General features: G+C 34.0%; 2 protein-coding genes and 1 non-coding gene across 6 annotated transcripts in view; 2 read left to right on the top strand and 1 right to left on the bottom strand.

The window, feature by feature from the left end:
• The window catches only part of LOC136031949 (sulfotransferase 1E1-like), a 50,016-nt gene extending 40,616 nt beyond the window's left edge, over window positions 1-9,400 (top strand). For both annotated transcript variants that reach the window (XM_065711954.1, XM_065711955.1), the window contains exon 8: window positions 9,192-9,400. In XM_065711954.1, coding sequence (XP_065568026.1) covers window positions 9,192-9,328 — 137 coding nt within the window. In that variant the 3' untranslated portion in view covers window positions 9,329-9,400. The remainder of the gene's footprint in view (window positions 1-9,191) is intronic.
• Trnai-aau (transfer RNA isoleucine (anticodon AAU)) lies at window positions 2,021-2,094 on the top strand. Its single transcript has one exon. It is a non-coding gene; the product is annotated as a tRNA-Ile (tRNA).
• A 5,619-nt stretch (window positions 9,401-15,019) lies between the features above and the next one.
• LOC136031944 (fibroblast growth factor receptor substrate 2-like) overlaps window positions 15,020-19,497 on the bottom strand; it is a 50,127-nt gene continuing 45,649 nt past the window's right edge. For all 3 annotated transcript variants that reach the window (XM_065711946.1, XM_065711947.1, XM_065711948.1), the window contains exon 4: window positions 15,020-17,938. In XM_065711946.1, the coding sequence (XP_065568018.1) occupies window positions 17,015-17,938 (924 nt within the window). In that variant the 3' untranslated portion in view covers window positions 15,020-17,014. The remainder of the gene's footprint in view (window positions 17,939-19,497) is intronic.

Here is a 19,497-nt window from a genome sequence, read left to right as displayed (position 1 = left end):
TGGTTCTTCTCAGTTTAGTTTTGAAGCTCTATACCTACCAGTACAGTGGCGGGTTCATCTTCTGCTTAACTAAGTAAATTAAAAACTCATAATTTAACAGGTAAAAATATAGTGGCTGGCTACTTCTGAAGGGAACATGCTAAATAAACAAAAATAATACCATTAAATTCCTTATTTAATGCGAAATTCTAATATAATGGTCGCTTTTCTGACATTAAATTAAAAAAAAAAATAAGGTTTTTCAACTGAAAGTAAGGAGCAACATTAAAACTTAAAACGAACAGAAATTATTACGTGTATGAAGGGGATTTCCCCCTCCGCAACACCTCGCTCTTTACGCTAAAGGTTTTTAGTACTTTTAAGAAAGCTTCATTTTGTTCTAATTAAACGACCCTTGTGTTTCAGGAGTCATAAGGATTGGGGACAGAATTCAAACTTTAGTGTAAAGAGCGACGGGTTCAGGAGGGGGTGATCCCATTCATACACGTTATAATTTCTGTTCGTTTAAGTCTTAATGTTGCTCCTTACTTTCAGTTGAAAAAACTGTTTTTTTTCATTTAATTTCTGATTGTTTTTAAATAATGCCAAGAAATCTGGCCCACCTCCACGGAGAAATCCCCTTCCCACGGAAATATCCTCTAGACAATTCAATCCCGGTGAAAATTTACTCAGGACAAGTATCCTTAACAATTCCACACTTAAAATTGAGACGCAAAAGGGAAAGCAAGACATTTAAAAATAATTTTCTATAGGAATTCTGGCAAATTCCCCCTGTGTATAATTTCGCCTGATAAGTTCACCCCTGGAAACCCACTTGTTATAAAGGAAGAATTTCATTGATGTAGTGTTTCCGGTACTTGTATGATATAGTCCCGATCACTCAAATTGTTCATCTGTTGACGCATTGTAGAACCGGTTTTTTCCGTTAGTTTCTTTCAGCTTAGCCTGAGACAAAAAAAAAAGAGAAGTGACAGAATAGATGGGAAATATATAATTTGGTTTATATATTTGCAGAAATGGGGGGGGGGGTAAAGTATTCGGACTGTGTGAAAGAAAACAATCCTTACTTCATAATATGCAGAATAATTGTACCTGACACATTTGGCATGCAGTCCCACTATACTTTACCCCCATCCCCAAATCTGCAAATATATAACGCAAATTTGTTTCTAAAGTATTATATTTTTCTTGGCGTATTTCATTAGGATTGACGGTCTGAGAAAAAGGTTCTACTTAAATGAAGAATATTATGTCAGTTTTTATATCATACCAGTGCCATGTTTTCTTTTATTTTTCCTTTATCTATTCCTATGACTATATCTGGGGTGGCGGGAGGGTGTATTCAATGCCGTTTAAAATGGGGGCAAAAGGGTCATCTGCTCTGGGTGCCTCGGCTGTGGGTTCGCCTACTAGGGGCGTAATTATCTATAGGGATGGGGGGCAACTCTCCCTCTCAGACCTCTCCTCCTAGAGCCCAGTTTTTCCCCCAGCTGAAATTTAGTTTCTTCAAAAATCTTGTCAAAACTAAGATAAGCCTGCATAATTCAAGCTATATGGCTCATTTTTTCAGTTTTCACTGTTATTTTAACTTGATTTGGGAAAATTGGCTCCAACTTTGGACATCCCCCTCCTCTCTCAAGGTTTTCACGGAATTGCGCCACTGTTGCCTACTTTGATCAAATGTTTTACCTTGTTTCAACTTTTTGCTTATATTTGAACCCGAAGGGGGTGCTATAATTGATTTGTTCCCCGGATACCGTCAACCCTAGGAACAGCTCTCGGTGAATTGTCAGAAGAGTCACCATAATGTTTGGAAATAGCATAAAAAGAGAATCTAATGGCACTTCATTTATCTGTTTTAGCCTATTGTTTCCTTTAGAAGCGCTCAACCACTAAATATTCACCATTTACCAGCCGCATAAGCTGTAAGACCCATTGACAAATTTGGTTTTGTATTTCCTTTTTCATAATAAGTATTGTCTCTGCCTTGATGTTTCATAACCGTAATTTTTAGTGTAACGGCTTGTTAGCTCAGTTGGTTAGAGCGTCGTGCTAATAACGCGAAGGTCGTGGGTTCGATCCCCTCACGAGCCATTTTTTGATCTTCCTTAGGTTAAATACACAGCCTATTATCCAGTGAACGAATTTTTCATTACTCTGATTGTTCCTTTTTCCATTAGGATATTAGCATTCTAATGACAATGCAGTCTAATGCTTCTAGGGGATGTCAATTCGTATTCAAATACAAATTTCTGCCAATTCTTGGTTATGTTCCAAGAGTAGTGCTCGACTCAGATGGAATACAGATGATGACATATTGGATTGTAGTTAACTAGTCTCTTACAGATTCCTAAAATTAAATTTCAGGTTAAGTTGTATATTTCTTCCCCATACAGATATGGTCTCAGCGTTGCTATAAAAACATAGTGCAAATATCTAGACCAGGTTTTAACTCTTTTGCCTGGATACAAGGAACATACTACCGTCTATGTTCTGTCAATTGAAGACACTACTCAATGCAGGCTTCTGGCTAAGCATGTAAAAGAGATTGGCGAAATGTTTCATTAACTATTTTTTGACACTATCGTGATTGCAGCATTAGCTGAAATCTAGTAAAGAGCGAACCACAAGCCAAAGTAACTAAAAATTTTAAAACATGGTTTTAAGTGAATTTTCAAATATAAAAGGATAGACATTTGACACTGATTCAGGAATGGTAAACATTATTCATGTTGAACTTAAAAGTAAATATTAACCGAACAAAAAAATACTGAAGCTTCGAATAAGGGCCGAAAAACTCTCAAAGACGGAGATAAATGGAAATTAAAGTACGCCATTAGAACCGTCAAAGTTTGAAAATTTTAATTGGAGGTTTTAATCCCTCCATCTCAAAAATTGAAGGAAATTCTGGAAATACCCCTGGAAATCTGGAAAATTATTTTTTTAATTATAAAATGAATCTGTCTTCTATATTTCCGTTACTAATCCTAGTAAAGAGCGATAGCTTCAAAAAAGTTGGTTGATTTTTACTATGCTTCAACTAAGAAAAACATGAAGTCTTTTTCCTGTGTCTGATATATTGATTTGTAAATTTAGCTGTCATAAATAGAAACTTTGAGTACTTTCTCCCTTCTACTAAGCCTAAAGCCTTTCTTGCTAATGCTTCTAGCTGCGTTTCTAACTTTCCAAACTAACTGTAACTTCGACTGTAACTTCGCAAACTAATTTCCAAAATTTAATCAATCCATCCATATTTTTTCGTTTTCAAATTTTCCAGTTTCATATCCAACTGTTCATAGAAGGTTCCTCCGATCTCTCATTGTGGAGTATATCAACACAAAACTACCCGAAAAGTTGTTATCCTTCCTAAGCTTCAGCTTTAAATAAAAATTTTCACAGGATTTACCATAAGAAGACCAATCTCTACAAACCCTAGAGCCCGTGTACGGTAAATTCAATCCTCCAAGAACCAATTTTCCAAAAAAAAAGATTTACTTTGTGCTTTGATTTAATGGATTATTGATAAAACCAAACTTTAGAAGCTGGAGTCGTTCCTGGCAAAAACGTGATATTGCTGTCCTCATTTTAATGCAGTCCCAGGAACAAAACTATCCAGATCCACTGGTGATTGTACGAAATCATAGAAAGCTTTACTTGTTTAGAAGATATACAACCCTAAATGGCCAGAAATGATCAAGAACCTCGAAAGCAGTCAATTGCCTGAATACAGACAGATTTAACTGGTCGAGTTTTTATAATGAAATTTTAGAAATTGATGGATGGCAAATAGAAAAAATATTTCGAGTACACTGGCTCTCGGAATTTATAATATTGAGTTTCAGAAGCGTGAACAACCCATAGAAAAGAAGATAAACCAAAAGATAAGGAAGAAATTGATAATTTCATTTTTGCTGAAATTCCAGATACGGAAATCAAACTGACACTACATACTATTGTAACTAAACACAATACTTGGTCCTTGTGGGGCTCATAACCCAAATCACCGTGTATGGCTTATGTTAAATGAGCAGAGGATTTTTCAAAACCATTTTAAGAGGAATCCATTCAAAACTGCAATGCTTATCCTACGTATCAGTGACATAATAGAAATATAGATTAGTCTTGGTCTGTGCCATAAAACCCTTATTTTAGTTTAAACACAGATTGCACGTAGGTTTAACTAAAGCACATACTCTATTACAAAATAGCCTGATCTTAGATCCTCCGGTTCTGATGGAAAGTTTTGTTACCACTGTGTGTTACTAGCTGCAGTCATAAAATGAAATTTTAAGTGTGATGTGATTTAAAATCTGGTTAGTGACACGAGGTATCAAACACTTCTTGATAACGTTATATCTTTAATACTAAACATTTTTTATTTTACACTTTACCGATTATTATTGTATTTTCCCATGAACAATTTATTTTTGTATTTCTTTTCTAAAGCTAGAATATAAACTAAACAACATTGATTAATAATATAAAAATGTAGGAATGATTTTCAATCTGTTTGGTTAGAGGCATAAAGTGGTTCACTGGCCCCCTTAACCTCTTCTGTCTGTCACCAACTGCTCTTAACCTCTTCTGTCTGTCACCAACTACTGTTTAGCAGTAAGGTAGGTAGGTCTTATTTAAGGTGAAACCACGCGAGGATTGTCAGTCTTTATTATTGGAGGCAGATGAAAACAATATATATGATGAAACAGATGTCTGAAGCATAAAAATAGAAAACATCAATGATTTTCCATGTAAACTTCTTACTTAAAACTTAGGCCTCATAAAGTTAAATTAGTTAAAATAAGAGTTGGTGAAAAGCCTTTTAATATAACTATTTTTAAAAATTCAATAAATTTATCTGATTGCTTCTCTGGTAGAAGTACATTGACCTCTCTTGCATTACTGCTCTCAGAATTATATTTGATCATTTTGGCCTTAAGTCGGACATATAAATGAGGATTTCTTTACTGTCATTATTGCGAATTGAGCGAAATTTTTAAAGCTATCTCTGGTTAATTTGTTATAAAAACGAAGTGAAATACACCGTTAAGGATATTGAAAAGCGAATATTGCTGACAATTTGTTGCATTTTTGTGTAGCGTTAAGCTAAACCAAAAGAGGACTTGACAAAACCTAAAAGCAGGAAGAAACTATTTTTAAAAATAGAATATTTGTGCTTCTAGGCCATATGTTTTTTCTTAAAAAGAAAATTCAAATTTTTTAGAGGTTTGTTTTTCATATATAACATTTTATGTCGTTTTTCTTTCTGTTCAGTATTTGTCTTTTAGTTTTGCAAGTTAGTTTACAATTATTCTCTATTAGTTTCAATTAGATTAGTTCATTCAGTATTGCAAATGAGATTAGACTTTGAACAATTTTGAAAAAAAAAAACATTTTTAACATTCTACTTTAAAAACACGTTAATAAATCGTATGTTGGGCGGAAGAACGCAGGTTCAAAAACCTAGCTGGTAAGAGTATATTCTGGAATGTGAAAAGGTCGACTTTTAACCAACGAGCTGGGAACCCCTATTGACTTTGAAGATGTAATAAGACTATTGACAGATGTTACATCGACGGCTGGAATGAAACAATAAATGATAGACCTTTCCACGAATTCCAATTTTCTACTTGAAATTGACAGTGAATTTTTTATTTGAATTCAGAGCTTTCTCCTAGCCAATTTGTCTAGTTTTATAGCTAAATTATATTCCATTTTTACTTATGAAACAAGCATTTTTCTGTTTTCTTCGTGGCTTGTTCAAATTTTTCCGTGAACATAAGCACTAGTGTGTGGGATCCTCGCTCCTTTTTAGGGAGTTGAAATTTACATTAAATTTCGAGCTGTGAAACGAAGAAATGGAAGATGAAGGAATTTTTTCGAACTTAAAAAAATATACTAGAAATAATTTTATATTTAACTCTGCAAAGAAATTACTCTGAAGAAAAAGAAACGACTTCACAGTTTTGTATTACTTTTCAATGAAATATTTTGTTTTGCTTCTAGTGTTATGGTCTTCTTTTTGAAAACACCATCTAAAATGGAAATTTATTTCTTTGGTTTTTGCTGCCGCAACCTTCTAGAAATGACGGGAAAACAAGTTCAAAAAAGCTTGAACGTTCATTATGTTTTAAAAGGAAGAAGAAGACTTGAGGTTAAGTGCATTTTCAGCGAACTGAGATGACCATTCCTGGAACAAAATTAAAAAATAACGAGTGTTCTCTAAATTTCTCCGAAGACAATTGAAAATGGCAAAAAAAAAATCGGTTAAAATGCACAGCTTTTACATGCAGAAACCGTACTGACAAACTCTGCTTTAGTTCTTTTGTTTTTCAACAATAAAGTAAAACCCTTTGAACAAAAAATACAAAAAAAAAATTGTTTTTCAAAAAAAAGTGCATTAAACAGAAAATTAGAGCAAGTTAACTTTAACAGATACTAATAATCTAATTAATAAGCTCAACGTCCCAGCTTGAATACTAAGTCTCTCTCTAAAAATAGAAGATGGCATTATAAGCAGCAAATCACATACCCGTGAAGTCAAAGTTAATGCATAATATTTTAGACGTAAATGCTAGTAACTTGGAATATTTATCCGAAAGACAAAAAACATCTGTTTTAGATTTATAGGAAAATATACGGTGCAGCTAAATTGAGCATTTTTCCCATTCTGTTTTCAAAAGAAAGTGAAAACACAATATGTCCTTAAAGAGTTTTTAAACTAAGAATTTCGGTCCTTGTTTATAAGTCAGAACCTGAAAAGATTGTTGTTTAGTCTGTTAATCCTAATAGCTAAATTTAAAAAAGGGAATATTTTGGAGTCAATTATTTAAAAAAAATTGTTTATTAAAAATCATAGTAGCCTATATACAGTTTACATAATTTTGATATTCTTTGTGCTACTGCGCAAGGCTTTGCAGAAAAATGATTATTTCAGAAATTGTGTCCATAGGATTTACAGATAAAGAAAATAACTTTGGGTTTCCTAAGTTTTCTAGGGACATAAAAAAAAATAACATAAAAATAAGGATTACATTTTTTTTTTGTTTCGACAAAGTTTCAAAAACAGTTTGAAGTTAGGCTGGTTTCCGACAACTGTCATAAGTAAAGCATAAGCTGGCATTAGATGTAGGTGCAAAAAAAGGGGGTTCCGTTTATAAGTTTATTTGAAGTCTTCTTATGGATTAACGACGGTTCTTGATTAGACATTGCGTAGGCTTTGCGGCTGCTGTGATCGGACCCTGGGCCTAGTATTGCCACGTAAAGACTAGCCTACTCTGCCGCCTCAGACACTAACCCAAAGTTTTTTACCTAGAAAGAATTTGGAATGAGATGATTAAGTTTGGCAGAGAATACTACTAGTACCCCCTAACGTCAGCTACTGTTGTACAAACATAAGTAGATGCTGTTTTTACTGTTGTAGTGCAAACTTGCAAAATAAACAATACTAACTTTTGAATCAGAGCAAACCTGTCTCGTGGCAAAACCATTTGTTGTATAACGTTACGTTACGCATGTCTATTGCATAACTTGATTTCAAATTGGCATAAATTAAGGCCGATCTTCAGGCTTTAACCTATCGAAACTGGCAAGTCAAGAATGCAAATCTTAGTCTCAGAGAGTTGCAAGGTCCATCATTCGTACCTTGAAAAACTATCCGAAATTGCAAAGCGAATGGAGGGTGGTAATGGGAAGAGAACATGACTAGCATCATCTTGGTTTTAAAGCACTTATTCAGTTTCCTCTGGTAGTCGTGCTTAGAAGTTCACGCGAAGAAGACATTGTTTATTTGAGGAAACTCCCTTTTATCTTTCTGGTAACAAAAGAAATAAGTTTATGTGGGGTTTCTTTTTAGGCTACTTATGAGTATTTTAATCTGATAAGACTCGAAAAACGTCCAAAAAGAAATAGTTTACCTTGCATTGAATTGATTTTTATTTCACAAACGAACGATCGAATAAACATTACAATGCCCACAAAAATCTTGTCCTTATTTGGCAGTTCCACAGAAGTTTTATCAAGTTGCCGTTTCAATGAGTTACCAATTATTGTACACCTAATTTAGGTATATTCATTTAGCCTGTCCACTTCGCATTAATAAGGTATTGATTTTGAGGTCATTTGGTCAACCTCTTAAATGAATATATGGCATAAGCAAACTTATGTATCTGAATATTTTTGCTATAAATCTCATTCTTTAACCCTGTTGAGAAACTAGCTTTTTATAGAGTTTCATTGCAAGTCAGATTTTGACTCTTTTTTTTACATGCTGGACAATTTCCGCTTAATCCAGATCCAATAGTAGCAGGATCATATGGTATACTTCCTGCATTCCTGAGACCAATTTTTCCCGTTTAATTACAGTGCCAAAAGGTGTTAGGATAACGTGAAAATGATAAATTTGGATATGTGAAATTTGTGTTCTGCGTTCCTTGATGTCCTAAGCGGTGCTTACTATAAGCAAGTCGTGGTTTTGTTACCACTTTTACTATTCGGGGTTTGGCTCAGCGCTTTTGAATTAGATCAACTTGGTGGAGGTGTTGAAAAGCTTGGGAACCATGGCCATCTAGGATAAATCCAAGGCAGATAGTCTCCATGATAGGCAAAGCTAACATAAATTTTTCAGAATTGTGGAAAAATTATTCATATCTCTTGTTGATAGATAGTTCATCATCCATTCTAGGGAAGGACTAAGGTAGATAGGCATAGAGTAAGGGTGATTCAAGTGGCGATATACTCTTGCTTTTTGGCTCTATCTATAGCCGTTCAGCCACCAAACCTGGATATACCTAATATTAAAAAAAAACATTAAAACATTTTTACCATGAAAATTGATTGTCATTCTTTTTTTAACAGTGTAGACATTTTCTGCTCATTTTAGTTATGTTTTTGTAGAACCAGGTTTTAAATATTAATCCTTAGGCTATGGACTCGTGTATTCTTTTTTTCTGCTTCTTTCTTTCTTTTTTTGAGTCCTATTCTTGTTGACATATTTGGTGCGTATCTTATGTTTTCAGTCACTGAAATGGTTTTCATTGTGCAGCTTTTGTTTAGGACATATCCTATGATTTGATCTTCTCTATTAAATTATCACCTTATGTGCATGCTTATCCATAAAAGAGCAAAGATCTAGAAAAAGTATAGACAGAGTAAAATTATAGCTAGCTTTTGAAACATTCCTTCTTGTTATATAGGGGCTGTTGGTGACTGGCAAAACTATTTTAGCGAAGATTTAAATCGAGATTTTGACTCGTGGATCAGCCAAAACTTGGAAAATACGAAGTTGGCCTTCATTTTTGCGGACACGACGGAAGACAAACACAAAAAGTAACTTTTATGGATTGATTTATGTTTTGATTATATATTTAAAAATGATTTGTGCAATAAAATAATTGTAACTGTACAGTATGCCATGGCTATGTTTACATTGGGGGAGGGGACTTTACAAAAAAAAACATGGTTGCAGTGTTTGGAAATATCCTTTCCTATTTGTCTTGGTGGTAGAAATTTCGGGGAAAAAAAGAAAGGATTCGGTCTAAACCATGGTGGATGTTACTTTTCCCCGACACATCAATAAAAGCACGGGTATATGAATTCTGTGTAATAAAGGTGTAGAAGAATTTAATAGCATGCTCGTTCCTGTTTCTGGATTTGTAGTTTTCATTGAGATTTAACGTTACAAAGATAAACTTCGAAAAAATATTAATTTGCAAGGAGTACGCTGTTTTGAATTGCTTTGCCATTAACAAGAGAGTGAAGATAAAATACATTGGTAATACTAGCATCCAAGTCTTCCTACGGAATGAAGTGGAATTTATTTTACCAATAATCTTTTTTTTAATGTGTTCTATGTTTTTCTTTGTATAATGTGCTACATGACATTTGAAACAAAAACATTCACAGAAGGTTTAAAGATTAAATAAAACATTTTGGGTGTTCCTGGTAACGAGTTCTAAGTAAGGAGTGGTCCATGTCAATAGGAACTGAAATTCCAATACTTGGAAATTTCTAAAACAGTAAATCCAAAAATATACAATGTTTATTAGTTTCAAATGTACCGGAAAAAAGTTAGAGCACTAGAAAACTTAGATTAGTTCTCCAGGGATGATATGATCCCCCTCGGCTCGTGGGGCAAGGGCTAAAGTTTTGCAAGTTGCCCGCTGTCTACATATATTGTTGGTTATTAGGGAAGGTTCTTGTTTGATCATTGTTCTCCAAAAAGTCTTAGGGGGTCTGATAAAGTTTTCTATAAATGTTGAAGGGTTTTGAAAAAAATAATAAAAAAGCCATTTGCTTGCTAGTTGTCAAAACAACGTATCAGCAATATCTCAGAAACTGCTGAGAATGCTAAATTGAAAATTTCAGGGCAGTTGAATATTGGAAAGTAACCGGATGGCAAACCAGTCCCCCCTTGTATTCTCTAGATACCCCACCCCCTCAATGCTGATAACAATTCTGAGTTAGTCCTTTTGTTCAAAATCGTCGAAAGACTTGTAACTATTAGTGATTGTAGCTACGACTAATTGTGACTGCGACTATCTGCAACTATGATTTTATGATCATGACTGCTTGCGACTGCGGCTGCAACTATTCGTGACTTTTAATACCTTTTGCTATCTGTGACTTCGACTATTAGCTACTGCGACTACTTGTGTCTGTGACTGCAACTTTCGAATGCGACTTCTTTCGCTAAGATAAAACAACTTGGGAACGGTTAAGGGTATTAAGTTGAAACTTTGAGGGAATGTTGAAGGGGATGCTGAATTTAACCGAAATAATTATGTGCTTCCAAGCTGTCAGAATGACATTTTTCCATGCTACACCGAGAAAACGCCTAGGGTAAATTCACAAATGAGCTGTAAAAAGAGCTGAGTGATGCCTCTAAAATATATTTATTCTCTTATTCCATTTTAATTCACGTGTAATGTTTTGAACATTCTCTCACGAGTTTCCTTTCGTTTGTATTATCTAGAAATTGCTGTTGAATCCAAAACTTATTTCAGAACTGTCCTAAACCTTGATTTCAAGTTGAACGAAATTTATGCAACAATTATACTGAATACAATCACAGCCATCACTCAGATCACTTTATGCTACTTACGAATTTAAATTAAAATCTGATATTTTAATTCTTAAGCTGAAAACTGAAAAACTAGAGAAATACTCAAAACATTAGCCAATAATAAAACTTTGGCAATCGAAAACGAACAGAAATTAATTAGAAATAAATCGGAAAGGAAGATTTTCAAAGAAAAGTAAAGAGCCTTATCAAACAGTTCGTGGTAACGAACTGTAGTAAGGAGCGACCCGGCTCAATAGTAACCAAAACTCTAAAAAACGGTATTTTGATACCAATAGTTACGTCAGAAGAATCGCATTTTAATGCTGATTTTAAATATATAAGTTTCATCAAGTTTAGTCTTACCCGTCAAAAGTTACGAGCCTGAGAAAATCTGCCCTATTCTAGAAAACAGGGTGAAACACCCCCTAAAAGTCATAGAATCTTAATGAAAAACACACCATCAGATTCAGCGTATCAGAGAACCCTATTGTACAAGTTCCAAGATCCTATCTACAAAAATGTGGAATTTTGTATTTTTTGCCAGAAGACAAATCACGGGTGCGTGTTTATTTGTTTTTTTTTCCAGGGGTGATCATATCGACCCACAGGTCCTAGAATTTTGCGAGAGGGCTCATTCAAAAAGAAAAATGAAAAGTTCTAGTGCCCTTTTTAAGTGACCAAAAAAATTGGAGGGCACCTAGGCCCCCTCCCACGCTTATTTTTTCCCCAAAGTAGTCAGATAAAAATTCTGAGATGGCCATTTTATGCAGCGTAGTCGAAAAACCTTATAACTAAGTCTTTGGGGTCGACTTACTCCCCCACATTCCCCGTGGGAGGGGCTGCAAGTTGCAAATTTTGACCAGTGTTTGCATATATTAATGGTTATTGGGAAATGTAGAGACATTTTCAGGGGGATTTTTTGGTTGGGAGGGGGGCGGTTGAGAAGAGGGGGCTATGTGGGGGAGATTTTCCATGGAAGAATTTGTCATGGGGGAAGAAGATTTCCATAAAGGGGGCGCAGCATTTTCTAACATTATTTAAAAAAACAATGAGAAAATAAATATGAAAAAGTTTTTTTTTTCAACTGGAAGTATGGAGTAGCATTAAAACTTAAAACGAACAGAAAATATTACGCATATAAGGGGTTCACCTCCTCCTAATACCTCACTCTTTACGCTAAAGGATTTTTAGTAATTTCAATTATTTATTCTACGGCCTTTGTGATTCAGGGGACAAAATTTAAGCTTTAATGTAAAGAGTTATTGACGAGGTATTGAGGAGTGGGCGAACCTTCTCATATACGTAATAAAAACATACGAACATAGAAGTTTGTTACGTAAGCTAATTCGTAAGTTACGTATATCTTTTACTAATGAAAACGTTCGTAAAAACTAAAAGTTCTAGTTGCCTTTTTAAGTACCCAAAAAATTGGAGAGCAACTGGGCCTCCTTCCCCTCCTTTTTTCGCAAAATCATTCGATCAAAACTATGGGAAAGCCATTTAGCCAAATAAATAAATATGCAAATTTCGCTTTAATTATTCATCTGCGGAGAGCCGAAATCAAAACATGGATTAACTAAAAAACGTTCAGAAATTAAATAAAAAAAAACAAGTTTTTTTTAACTGAAAGTAAGGAGTGACATTAAAACTTAAAACGAACAGAAATTACCCCGTATATGAAAGGGGCTGCTCCTTCTTCAACGCCCTGCTCTTTACGCTAAAGTTTTTACTGTTTTAAAAAGTAGAGTTGAGAGAAAGAGTCAAACCTTAGTGCAAAGAGCAAGGCGTTGAAGAAGGAGCAGCCCCTTTCATATACGGGGTAATTTCTGTTCGTTTTAAGTTTTAATGTCGCTCCTTACTTTCAGTTAAAAAAACTTGTTTTTTTTATTTAATTAAAACTAAAGACGAGCATAAATAATCTATGATAATTGAACCTTAAAACGACCAAAAATTACTATCAAAGAATAAATGAAACCCATAATGGACATGAATTAGGATGAATAATTACATCAAACATAATTATAACAAATATTAATATAGATAAAAAAATCAATTGTAGAACGGTTAGAATTTAAAATATAAACACAATTCAGGATTTAAACAAACAAAATTTCTACAAACAGGGCTGTGGCTACTGTCCCCCCTCCTCCCATAACCGCAGACCTTCAGTCTATTGCGTCGTTTGCGCTTTGCTAAAAAAACAAAAATATTTTAATTATTTTTTAATAATAAAATTGAATTTTTTTTAGATATTACCAAATAAAATCTTGAATCCTGAATTGCCGAGATATTCGGGAATGAAAATTATTATATATTAAACATTCAGTTTACCTTATTATTTCGTACCATATACTTGAATTATTATAGTGATTTTGTCCTTTTTATTCGGCGACGTTTTGAAAAATTGAAGCATACTGTTCAAAATAAATATAGTTTTCAATAAAACGCAAATGAAGCAACATACATTAGAAAGTTATGGTTATGTGGAGGTGAAGGGGTTTTAGGTGGTAACCAAAGTCCTGTGTCTAGTAATTTATATGCGTTTTAAATTTGATTAGAATATTCATTTTAACTTCCATCTGTTTAAGGATTTATTTATCCATCTATATCACTGTCTGTTATCTTTATGTTTGATGCGATTATCAGTTTGAATTTTATGCCATCTTTTTTTAACTTAAATAGTTTGGGAGATACAGGCCAAAATGGCGTGAGATGTCAGTAACTCTTCCAAGTTAAAAATAATGCCAGAAACAACAAGGTTAGAAGCAGAAGGTTTTTCTGAAAGAAAATGACTAAATCGCGAGAGCCAAGTGAAGGACACATGACTTTCTTATTACGATTGTGTAAGTGAGGTCAAAGTGAGTTTAAGGAAGTGATAAAACTGGCCAATCGGGTTTTTTGCTACCCATACGGTCCATAAAAAGGCTCATCTTGGCTATTAACCAAACAATCAGTTATCGTACCCTTAGCAAAAATAATTTCTTGTTGAGATATATTAAAGATTATATTGAGAAAAAGCACGCAAGAGAACTAAATTATATCTGAGAACACAAAGTATTTACTTTGTTTCAAGACAAACAGACATAAATCTTTTTACAAATGACCTAAATGTGCATTTTTTTAAGCACACTAATAGTAACAACAAAACATAGAAGATTCTGTGATAAAATGATGGAAAAAGATCCATCTTTATTCAAGGAAGATAAATAGGTTCAAACTTAAACCCAACATAGGTACAACCCATGCTGGGGCACCACCGCCATTGCTGAGGGTGGGCGTATGGAGATTTGGCTCTGTTCTCTATCCGAGAAATGCAATGACCCTTGGACCGCCAATAGCTTTTGCTGGACTAACAAGCCTGCAAAGTTTTTTTTTTTTTGCCTATTTCCAAAATAAAAAATAAACAACCATCGGGGCAGAGAGACTTATAGTAAAAGTCTCTATGCTAGTCCTTGGATCCGGAAGACGGACCTGTTTACGGTAGGCCTTTGTAATACACGATGTCTCAGGTCAAAGTTTGATCAGTACTTTCAGTTGGTTAACACTCTCAAGCCCTCCATAACGTGTATTACTGAAATTAATCTCAGCCATGACATGCATAATAGCGAGGTTACCACACGTGGATGCCTAATTCTCGGTTGAAATCGGAAAACCCTAAAATGTTGTTAACTACGGTGGAAGGGGTTTTGCTGTGTACCTCCAGAGCTAGATTACATATACTTGCTTAAATGTCCCAAGAAGGCAAAGAGGCACTAATCTCCCAAATAGGGCTGTCGCTACTGGTACAGTTAGTGATAATACTCGTTGACAAATGCCCCGTTGGGGGACTGGGATTGATTGTCCTTGCTGGCATCAGTTTGGTCTATTTTGCTTTCAGATAGCTTCGACTTTGGCTTCTTTTTCTTTTCTTCTTTACACTGTACTGTTTTTCAACAACAAGTAGCTAAATACAGAACACGATTTGAGCTTTCGATAACTTTATTGTATTATTTCAACAGTATAACAATTAAGATAAATAGAAGAAGCCACTTTATATTATACAGCAATATATCTCTATTATTACGGTTCTTTGCTTTTAGTAAGACACTCGTACTGAAATTTTATTCTTAAAAACACACACACACACAGAATTACCTACTGATGTTAACTGTTTGCCTTTTTTCTTCGAGTCATAAGCAATATTCACTGGGAAAGATAGTTCTATTCGTCCCTCCCAAGAGCATATTCGCAGGGAGGAGTAGGTAGTTGACTAGCTCTAATAGCACTATTATTTTATTAATTTCAATTCTATTGCTTAATTTTGTTTATCGTTATTTTTTATTTAATTAAATTTTTCACAAAGTCTGTTCTGTATAGTATTAAAGTGCCAACTATTTGCGAAGGTGATATGAAAAACACTGTAGATTAACTTCTTTGTATCTTGGAATTCCTACGCTTTCACTTAGAAATTACCAACATTTAGAAAAAAAGACTTTATTTACTAGCCTTCGTGTCTAAGAATATTAAATTTCAAATCCTACAAAACTGTTTTATTGAGCCGTTTACTTCTAATTCATGCTATTTCGAGTCATTAAAATTATTTTGATCTAATGTTCTATAATATTTCTATACATTCTATTATTTAAATATCATTTAAATAATATGTGCCCTCTACAAATAAAAAAAAAAAAAATGAAAATATCAAGAAAAGAGACTAATTAACGCTTGAGTATACCGTGAGACATTTTTCTGCCTCTGAGCTTGAAGCTGTAATCGGTTGAGCACTTCTGTGGAAAAAAAAACTTCATTGCCGACTATTTACACTATTGCACACTACATAGAAATACAACTAGCACCAATTTTTAACGCACTCTATATTACTTGACAGCTTACATCAGCGAACATTATGCTCATCTCGTGTTTGAGCTCAAATGTGTAACTTGCTTAAAAAGCAGAATGTGTTTCTAACGAATTTTGATATAAATCTGTTTCTAAAGGGTGTTGTAGACATTTTATAAATCTATATAGTTGTATGAATCTATGGTGAAATGTTTCAATCCTTCACTCTGAGTTCAGAAAAAAAGACTTTGGTTGAAATTCCTACTCTCACAAAAGATCTGCTAAATTTTGCATTGTTGAACACGTTCAAGTTATTTTTCCTAGGCCCTTTTAATCCAAAACCGTTCCCCTTCCCAAATAGGAAGTCTTTATAGGTCAACTATGTAAGACTTGAGCTACATTCAGTACATTAAGAATGGTAATCGCCTTTGAATCTGCATAAGTTCCTAAAATAAGCAAGGCTGCCATTTTTTCTGTGTATTATTTTTTTTTTTGAACCCCTTATAAAAAAAAAAATAAAAAGAATTAGCAATTTGTCAGCCTTTTGCAAAAGAAAATGTAGTATACCTGAATAATTAAACTTTTCGGCGTTAAGCTTTGTTTTTAAACAATTTTTGCCATTATTCCTTTTACTCTTCGTTTTTGCTAAATGTCAACTACTTTTTTAGTATTTGATTCGAAATGAGGATATGATTACTTACCAATTTTCCCTTTATAGATACGTTCTTATGCATTTTAAGCCGCTATTATGTGACTTTAAGAAAGCCCCCTTAAACGACACTTCACGCAGAATTTTACTTCACTTAGCTGAAAATATATACGCAATTTGCTAATTTCGTCATGGTTTGTCAAAATTTGGTAAGTTCGGCACCCTTAAGTATTTTTTTTTTTTTCGTTTGGACCTATTATAGGACATAAAATCTGAAAATAAATATATTTTCATTTTTTAAAAGAAGCCCTATTTTCAATTTTTTTTCTTTCAATTATTTGGTTTAATGGCTATCCATACCTAAAGAGGATTTTTTACAAATTTTAAGTAAAAGCTTTAGTTTAGTTATATCGTTTTCTTCTTTTACGGGAACTTGTGATGAAATTGCTACTTACTTTTCTTTTCTTTTCTTATACACCATGTCACGATTAATCACTCATTGAAGAATTATTTCTTAGAAATGTTCTATTCACAATACTATGCCTTGTTCGTCTTAGTCCCTCTGCGTCTTTCTCGCTATTCTCGCTTATTGATTTGGATAAAGCTGCTGTCTTATCAAAGTCGATCGTGGCATAGCCTGATTGAGGAACGTTTCCCTCAGGTGTTTTCTTGGTTGGAGACTCCGGATAGTAAGAACTTTCTGAGCCTTGGGGTGACAAAGGCTGGTTTTGGGAATTAGTTGAATCTGAGCCTCGATCAAGGTCTAAAAGTACGTAGTTAACAGGAGTAATTTCCGGTCTCAAAGTTAGCTCACTTCCACTTGAGAGGTAGTCACTTGTTGGTGATTTTAATGTTTGATCCGGAATAACATTTATATAAAGATGACTTTCTTCCGGAGACATTATCACTGGGTTCATATCCTTCTGTTTTATTGGGCTAACGTTAATATAACAGTGTTTATCATTATTTTCTTTATCGTCTAAACCAATGTAATGCTCCGGGACAACTGGCATTTTATTCCATTTGGGGGAAGTTTTCTCGCTTACGGGTGTATTTACATATAAATTCGTACGCTCTTGTAGGTCGGGGCTAGATGTAATTCTTAAACTCTCTCTGTCTAGTGAAGCTTGGCTTTGAGGTCTTGTTGAGGCTTGGCTTGATACTCTGATTGGTTCTAAATAGGGATTTTCAGATACTTCGTCCTCGTAAGAGGCTAAGGCTATTGAGGGTGTGAGATCTAGTGTCCTACTTGAAGTCATCTGTGGTCTAATTCCGGGAATGCTTGAAATGCTGCTCCGAGTTGAACTGGCACGTACTGCCTGCAAAGAGTTCCGATTTGTCACTGGAGGATGCCAAGACATCGAAAGCGGACGGTTTTCATCGTTTCTCTCATTTCTGGCTGCTATTTTTGCCTAAAATAAAATATAAATTGGAAATACATTCAGAATTGTTCCATTGCCTAAGTTTTGGTGCTGAATCTTTCAGTTTCTTTTTTATTGTGGATAATAATATGATTATTCAAAAACTGGATTTTTCTTTTAGGTAGGTTCCCCTATGTAGCTTTTTATACTGAATTCATAAATGCAGTGAGATGCTTTATTGACATTCAGTGCAAACAACCCTCATTCTTAATGGAAAAAAGCAGAAAGATGTTTATCGCTTATAATAATCGGAAGTCTTTGTATACATGTGTTTTCTAATATTTTTAGAATTTTATGTCAATTTCATTTTCCATCATTTTTTAACTTCAATTAGTACTCAGTAGTCTTTGAGTTGGTATGTTGAAGTAACTTCCAACGCCTGCAGTATCACAGGGTATCTACTAGAGCACTAGAATAAACAAGAAATAGATGCTAGTCATTAGATTTTTCGTAAAATAAGTTAGTTTTCAACTTGGCGTCAACATGCTGACTGTTGTATTCCAATGAGGAAAAAAACTTTCTTTTATTATTTTTTTTTTTTTGTCCAAAACCCGAACCTTACATAAATGCATCAAACACTGAAAGCGCAATAAGAATTTTTGAAGAACCATAGTTTTTATCGTAACTGCTAGTTAGAGCTATTTTTCTGTTCTAATCACTTGTGGGATTTGGTGCTTTAAGTAGCTTCGAACATTTTCCATAACAGTTTCATGTGCTGGATTCAAGAGGGTAATCACATTTCCCTATCACGTGTTTTTACATAATCATTTTTTTTAGTTTTTTTTTCTCAGAAATACCGAAAATTCAACTATAAAACCTCCCCAAAAGAATCCTTGCCTAATGACTAAGGGTGCTGTAAAAATTAAACCTTAAGCAATCAGATTTGAGCTTTCTTGCTTTTTTTTAGTTTTACTATTATCCGCAGTGAAAGCGATACTGAATAAGCATACACTTGTTTTTCTCAAAATTTAAAACGCCTGGTGTTAATAGAACCTTCGTAGCTGATTATTTAAGTTGGTTTGATCGGATTCACAAAAACCTGAACAAAAAAACTTCCGATATTACAAGAACCTGATTATATTTTAGAATTTTGCTTACGACTGCACTCGAACACTCAACTAAGCAGTTAAATTTATTTTTAGAAAAACCAGAAACGTCCAAGTTTACGAAAAAACAAACTTATATGCACAAATCTCTGAGGATTGAAAAATCATACTTGCGTCTTCGAATTCACCATGCAGAGACCCATTGAAAGGGCTAAGAAACTTTGGTGGGCAAAAAAATTGTGCATACGAGTGTTATTGTTGAGTAGTATTATCGGCAATAGTAAGGCTAGTGTAAGAATCAATTGAGCACCAGTGAAAGAGGCGACTTAAACTTTTATAAAAACGCATGTATATGTATATCAGATATAACACGTAAATGTTATATCCGATATAATGCAAATCAACAATATTATTAATCATATCAGTTGAGTTATCTATTAGAAGATGCTTCCTACTAAGTTTTTATCCAAATTATAGGATAATTATGGTGGTACTAAAACCATT

This window comes from Artemia franciscana, chromosome 10, assembly GCF_032884065.1.
Source record: "Artemia franciscana chromosome 10, ASM3288406v1, whole genome shotgun sequence".
NCBI classification, from domain to species: domain Eukaryota; kingdom Metazoa; phylum Arthropoda; class Branchiopoda; order Anostraca; family Artemiidae; genus Artemia; species Artemia franciscana.
The sequence above is the reverse complement of the archived record's forward strand: the minus strand, read 5'-3'. Positions and strand labels throughout refer to the sequence as shown.